Source organism: Nannospalax galili, unplaced genomic scaffold (assembly GCF_000622305.1).
Source record: "Nannospalax galili isolate Female #2095 unplaced genomic scaffold, S.galili_v1.0 scaffold589, whole genome shotgun sequence".
NCBI lineage: Eukaryota > Metazoa > Chordata > Mammalia > Rodentia > Spalacidae > Nannospalax > Nannospalax galili.
The window spans coordinates 6,488,081-6,495,824 of NW_008360324.1; the positions used below are offsets into that span (position 1 = coordinate 6,488,081).

General features: G+C 39.1%; 1 protein-coding gene across 1 annotated transcript in view; it reads right to left on the minus strand.

Annotated features, from left to right (window-relative positions):
• The window catches only part of LOC103727558 (ovostatin homolog), a 49,198-nt gene that overhangs the window by 21,279 nt on the left and 20,175 nt on the right, over positions 1-7,744 (minus strand). The window contains exons 16-19 of the mRNA XM_008825492.2: positions 5,828-5,998; positions 4,766-4,901; positions 1,054-1,162; positions 383-611 (exon numbers count right to left, since the gene is read on the minus strand). Coding sequence (XP_008823714.1) covers positions 383-611; positions 1,054-1,162; positions 4,766-4,901; positions 5,828-5,998 — 645 coding nt within the window. The remainder of the gene's footprint in view (positions 1-382; positions 612-1,053; positions 1,163-4,765; positions 4,902-5,827; positions 5,999-7,744) is intronic.

Consider the following 7,744-nt stretch of genomic DNA (forward strand, 5'->3'; position numbering starts at 1 on the left):
TATATCTGTATGTATCTCTGTCTCTGCTGCTTTGCCTGAAATTCTGCAATTTAATGCACAATGACTTCTTAAACATCTTTGAAGAAGTTGACATCTGTCATCTTTAGAAGACTCTCCATCATTTTAACTCAGCAAAATAAAAGACAGCCAATGACCCTGTCACATGTGGATAAAACAGTAGAATCGTCATCATCTCAAAGTCAAAAGTTCAAGCGGTTGTGAATTGAGGCAACTATTGCTGAGGAATATAGAACAAGTGAAGAAGTGATTTCCTTGTACTGTGCGTTTTCATTTAAACACAGAGTATGGTGACATTCGAGGGGCAAAATTAAAGCATAGCTTAGCTTGAATTTTGTTTCTAGATCAAAGGGAGGGACTTTACCTCTACACATGTATTCAGGTAGCTGAAGACACCGACGATCACATCGAATTGTTCATTTCGAACAACAGAAAAGGGTGAGGAAATTTCAACAAAGAAGGGCTGAGAGACTCGAAGAGAAGCTTTGGGTGAAATGCCAAACCCAGAGTCGCTATTCACACAGAAGGCGCTGGCCTCCCACCGAGTTATAGTATCAGGAACCAGGAATGAGAGATTTGCGGAACCTGAGGAACTACAAGGACAGACTGTTGGTGAAACACATCTAAGTGGCAACCTGACTTTATGCAAAAAAAACAAATATGTATTAACTGTAAGGTTTGAAAATGATGGTATGTAGATAAAGCATTTGATATTTATCCTGAGGCTAGGTTTCTATAAAATTGAAGAAAGGTCACTTTTATTTAAATATCAGATTTTTTAAAAATTTAAGTAGCTTATATCGACCTACATGAAATTTATAGGAGACCTTCATGAAAACATAAAAAAGTGTTACAACAAACAAACAAAGAGATGAATGTGTGGTCAGTGTGCATATGAATGGCACATTTTACAAATATGGCACTACTTTATTATTCGGGAAAGAAAGCTAACAAATAAAAAGAGAAACAAAGATAAAGACACAAAGGGAAAAATCTGTTCAAGAAAACAGAAAGTAAAAGAAAAGCAGAGCTTACTCTACGCCAGTGAGGTCCCATATCCATGTCTCCGGAAAGTTTGTTCTGATAGTCTCCTTGATGGCCTGTTCTGCGTGGTTGACAGTTTTGGTACTGTCTACACCATCAACTAAAACAAAAGAGGGAGACAGAAAGAGAGGAATGCTTTATGTAGAGAAAGAAAAATATGTGCTTCAATGCTACCGGCCTGAATTAAGCTCTGACGTGTGTGTGTGTATGTATACATACAGGCACACTGGCACAGCTCTGGTGTGTGTGTGTGTGTGTGTGTGTGTGTGTGTGTGTGTGTGTACGTACAGGCACACTGGTACAGCTCTGGTTGTGTGTGTATGTGTGTGTGTGTACACGTACAGGCACACTGGCCCATATGGGCTCCTGTGGAGGCCAGGAATTGATGTCAGGTCTCATCCTCAGTTGCTTCTCTACCTTATTTTTTGAGACAGGGTTTCTCTCTCTCTGCAGCTCACTGTTTTAGCTAGACTGATTTGCCAATAAATTCCAGGATCCACTTGTCTCTACTCCAGCGCACTGGGGTCACAGGGGTGCACTGCCACACCTGGCATTTATATGTGTGCTAGGGATCCAAACTTAGGTCTTCATGCTTGCACAGCAAGCACTTTACCCACAGAGCCATCTCCTCAGTTCCCTGAGTTAAGCTTTTTAAAAACTACTTTAATTTTTTATTTTATGTGATTGTATTGTCTGCATGTGTATAAGTGCACCTGTGTCATGAAATGCCCTTGGAGGTCAGAAGAGGGCATTGGATTCCCCTGGAACTGGAGTTACATACAGTTACTAGCCACCATGTGGGTGCTGGGAATTGAACCCCGGCCTTCTGCAAGAGCAGCAATGCTCTTGACCGCTGAGCCATCTCTCCAGCCCCCTGAGTTAAGCTTTAACTACACACATGCCTAGTGTGCTTTAGCATGAAGTAAATATAGGAATTTGCTTCTAGCACTTAATAATGATAAATTTATATTCAAAGCTAGATATTACTATTTTGATACTCTAATCTCTGTTTTTATTAAAAATCCACAAAAATAACAAATCACCTGCAGTCAAATCTGGAGGAATTAAATCTACTCACTGAATCAAATCTCTCATCTGACATGCAAGTGCTTTCCAACTCTACAACCATTATTTTCGCTAAAGTTTTAGTGGCATTGATATTTTTAATTCTCCAGAACATTTTCCTTCACAAGTGTGGCCTCTAGGCTCTATTTAATGCGCTTAACCACTGTATCTGCTTCAGAATAGCTGCTATTGAGCTGGGCATGGTGATAGACATTTGTAAACCCCAATATTTGAGAGGTAGAGGCAGAAAAATCGGAAGTTCAAGGTCATCCTTGACTACATAGCAAGTTCAAGGCCAGCCTGGGCGATGTGAGACCCTGTCTCAAAACAAACAAACAGCAAACAAACCACATCTTCCTGGTTGCTGACTTGCATTATTCCTTTTGGTTGTTTTCGTGTCTCTTTTGAAGGGATGGGGACTCCTCCTCCCTGACTTTCCTGACAGCTCTGTTTTAGGCTCTCCATCCATACTGTCTCCCTATTGAGCTCTCCCCACAACTGCAGCGGCAGTAATACTCCTGACGCCATTTCCTCGGTTTTCCAACTGGGCTCCACTCTTGAGCCCCAGACTTGTGCATCCTTGTGTACCTTTCTTGTAGATGCTCTGCAGATATTTCAAAAGTAACTGTTCTCAAAGCAAACCCCTTATAGATTTCCACTGCTTCTCTTCAGTAGCTCCTGCTCCATGAAGGGTGCCAAAATCTTCCTCAGTGAGAGCCTCAAGGACTGTCTTTGATCCCTGCATATTGCATTCCTGTAAATCTACAACTTACAAATGTTATCTATGACAATTGAAAGCAGCTCACTGCTCTTCCTACATGTCTATATTTCTATTGGCTTTTTAGAATGGTCCAAGCCAGTCTTCTGACCGTCATTTATTTTGCTTTGTACAGTCTTAAGCAGTCTAAATCCCTAAACCCTTTGCACAAGGCAACCGGAAATACCATTTAAAAATACAAATTGTCAGCTGGGTGTGGTGGCACATGCCTTTAGTCCCAGCACTCAGGAGGTAGAGGCAGGCGGATCTCAGTGAGATCCAGGCCAGCCTGGTCTACATAACAAGTGCTAGGTCAGCTGGGGCTACAGGGAGACCCTGTCTCAAAAAGACCAAACAAACAAACAAACAAACAAACAAATAAAAAGCCACAAATTGTCTGCCAACAGATTGTCTGCTTAAAGCTCATTAAGGATCCCATGAGAATGCTCAGAAGGTAAAGACACAACCAGAGTTTAATCCTTAGAAACCACATAGTGGAATGAGAGAACCAATTCCCACAATTTGTCCTCTGGCCTCCACACACATGTCATGGCAAGCACATGCCTACTCATGTATACATAAACACACATACACATACAAAGTAAATAAATAAATGTTAAAAAAATAACAAAAGCTCATTAGTAGTATATTATTATAATAGAGTAGATTTCAAAGTTTTTAAATGTTGTGCTAGGGTTTTCATGATCAGTCGGCCCATCTTTCTTGCTTTAGGTAACTTTACTCATGTTTTGAACCATACCTCTGAGGTTCTGAAGGGCTGTGGTTTTGAAACTAATTTTTTAGAGTGCTTCCCCCTTTACTTGGAATGTCTTACTAACTCTTGTTGTGATGTATTACCACTCATCTTACCATCTCAGAATAAATGTGACTTCCTCCAGCAGGGCATACCAAGTCCTTGAGAAATGGAGGTCAGTTCTATTCATTTGTGTATATTTGAATGTAATGCACTGTTGCCAGGTCTTTAAAAATTATCCCTTTTACCAGATGTGGTGGTGCCTGCCTTTAATCCCAGAACTTGGGATGCTGAGGCAGGAGCAAAGAGAATTGTAATTTCAAGGTGAGCCTGAACTACATAGTGAGACCCTGTCTTAAGAGTCAAACTTTCATATATATATATATATTTTTTTGTTTTTGTTTTTACAGTGCTTCAAACCCAAAATTATTATTATTATTATTATTTTGTTTTTTGAGGTAGAGTCTCTATTTAGCCGTAGCTGGCCTGGAACTTGCTATGTAGTCCAGGCTGGCCTCAGTCTCACAGAGATCCACCTGCCTCTGCCTCCCAAGTCCTGAGATTAAAGGAGTGCTCCACCATGCCCAGCACAAAGGTCAGAAGAGGGCATCAGATCTCCTAGAGTGGGGGTTATAGGTAGTTGTGATCTGTTTGTCCTGGGCACTGGGAGCTGAATTGGGGTCCTCTGCAATAGCAATTTGTGCCCCTAATTATCCTTTTTTAAGATATTTAGTTGTTTATATTTTTTCTGTGCATGAGTATTTTTCCTGTAATATATGCAAGTGCACCATGTTCATACAATGCTCATAGAGGCCAGAGAGGGTGTTGTGTCTCCTAGAACTGGAGATATGGAGTTATTAGCCACCATGTGGATACTGGAAACTGAGCCCAGATCCTCTGCAAAAGCAGCCAGTACTCTTAACTGCTGAGCTATCTCTCCAGCCTCCTAATTATTTTTTATAACCAAAAATACCTCTAGCCAGTCTTGTTTTACTTTATTGAACTGTAGGAATTCCACTTGTTAGCAAAAAACCATAATTTATATATAAACTCCAGTTTTGCAAGGTCTTATCTCAAATACACCCAATACAAAATATCACTCCAACACAAAATTCTGGATTACCCACAGGCAGCTGCATCCAGAGCACTGTACAATGACATCTGTCCTTCTGGGAGAGCGAACCTCATTAAGGGCAGGTGTTCCAGTAAACACACTTCTGGTTTCCGGTAGTAGAGATTAGTAAAGGCTTTCAGACCTATGTCCTTACAAAGAAACAAACAAAAAAATTGTACATTACTTTCATGAAAGAACTATAAAAGGTCTATAGTCATAATAAATATACATATTTTCTGGATTAACAAGGGTTTGGGATCATTGAAGTTAAGTCACCTTTATTTGACTTATAGAAAAATTCCTAATTTAGAAGAAAAACAATAATCATTATTATTATTGTGTTAATATGCTATTTTTCCACTATTTCTTAAGGGAAAATACAAAATCAGAACTATTTTTACTTAATTAGCATCAAACATTCATCCACACATGCACAAATAGGCACACACACACACACACACACAATGTATACACATTAAATAAAAGAGCTGAGACTTGAACTAAAGTCTGTCAGATTCAATGCTCTGCCCTTATTCAGCTATGATTTATTATTATTATTATTATTAGTAGTAGTAGTAGTAGTAGTAGTAGTAGTAGTAGTAGTAGTTTTTCAAGACAGGGTTTCCCTGTAGCCCCTGCCAACCTGGAACTTGTTATGGAGACCAGGCTGGCCTCAGTCTCACAGAGGACCTCCCTGCTTCTGCCTCCTGAGTGCTGGGATTAAAGGCATATGTCACCATGATTGGCACTTCAAGTTCCTTGCATGGACCTTCAGCATATGCAGTTGATAGCCTAGGTTTACGTGGCATATAGACTATAGTTTAGCTTTGCATCTGACTATTTCTGCATAAGATATACTGCAATAAATTTAATACTATCCTATTACTTTTGATCTGAGGCTTCATGATTTTACCCACAGAACTTTTCATTAAGAAAGAAAAAAGTTAACAAAATTAATATCTCCTTTTTACAAGTACTGTTAGAAATTTATAGAAACCAAGAAACATATGTATCATGAACACTAAAGTTAAAATTGAAATGAGAAATTTTACAGGCTGTTTTATTGAGACCTTACCCTGATGATATTAGAGATATCCCCATCCCCGGCGTTGCTTACAGGTGTGTAGTACAATCCATCATGGAACATATCCTTCTGAGGGATGCATGGGTCTACTTTGCCATCATCCAGGTTGAGACCATGGTAGAAATAACCATATGGTTGAACATTTGAAAGCAGACTGTACACCTATTAGAAGTACATGGTTCCCAGTGATTTTTTAAACACTCATGCAATTACAATTGTAAAATTTTGTGTCACAACCATTTATTTCTGAGTCAACTTTCAAAAAGCTTAAAAGAGATCAATTTTGTTTTATGCAGTCAGTGTGATGTTTGCAAAAATTTCCAGCTAATAGTGAAAGATTTAGAACAGCATATAAGAAAGAGATCACAGAGAACTTTTGATTATATCAAAGTCTAGTGTTGCATAGGACTGTGCTTGGTTGCCCTGCTTGCCTAAGATGGTCACAGCTATACTTGTTGACTGTTATACTCCGTAAGAAAGGAGGGGCAGAGAGAGTAAGCCACACCCCCAACCAACTTGTACTCCCTAGTTGCATGAGGCGGTAGGGCTAAGGGTACATAAGCTGCAGAAGCCCCACAGAGAGGGTCTATCATCCTTTTGTGGGGCTGTGGGGAAGTCACCATTCACTCCTGGATAGAGACTTTCCAGTGTGGCCTTGTGAAGGGGAAGGAGCACCCACACTTCTGTAAGTAAATCCTCACCCATTGCTCTGTAAGTAAGCCCAATAAACTCACTGGCTTCTGAGACTGTAGTTTTAGGAAAACAAGCCTCCTTTTGTCTTAGGGACCAAAGGGGGTGGGGGGTGGGAGGGGTGACATTGTTTACATCACCCAGAAGGAATTTTAGCTACACCTAGCATGGCTATAATTCACTGAAATTATGATACCAGAACTTCCAGGTCTGGAGGACAATGTTAGCTGCCTGAATCTAAATATTACCACATAAAAACTTCCAGAGAAAACACAAAATTAAGGATTAAACAAATGGTCAAAGTGCATTATATAGTGTATTAAAATGTCCTTAGGGAGCCCAATACTATGCAAAATGAATATACATCAATAAAAAAGTGAACAAGGAATAATGTCAACAACTTAAATACTTTGAGCATTACGAGGGACAGAGGAAAACCCTGTAAACATCTAATTGTTAGTAGAATCATGAACATCACATTATAACAGAACCATCACTGCAAACAACATGTGAGGATGTGCAAAACTGAAGGAAAACTTAAGAAACTACACAAATAAAGAATGACATGGAGAAATGAGAAGGAATCACTCTAAATCAATTCCAGACTAAAAAAAATTCCAATAGCCAGTGTCAAAATATAATAAAAATAAAACAGTCATTTCAACAAAAATAGCATGATAGAATTGAAGCCTAAGAGATGTCATTAATAATACAAATCATTGGACTTAATTCTCCTTTAAGAGGAAAATATTCAAAAAAGAAAATAAGGAACTGGAGAGAGGGCTCAGTGGTTAAAAGCACTGGCTGCTCTGGTGGAGGACCAGGCTTCGTTCCCAGCATCCACATGGTGGCTAATAACCAGCTGTAACTCCAATTCTAGTGAATGCCCTCTTCTGACCTCCATGGACATTGCACTCATGTGGTGCACTTACATACAAGTAGGGAACACACTCATACACATAAAAATAAATAATCAAATGAAAATAAAGTAGAAACCAATGTTGTATTTTATACACAAAAGAATGAACTTTGATGTTTTAAAGCACAGTATTAAATCTAGAGGGTAGGTGATTAAAAGGAACAGAGTTTGACATTCTCCCAATTTCAGAAACAGCAGAATTAGGGGCCAAATATATCAAGCCAATGAGGACAGAAGTTTACACTGCTAAAAGCTGAAATTCATAATAATAATATAATAGATGAATATTCAGCACTTAT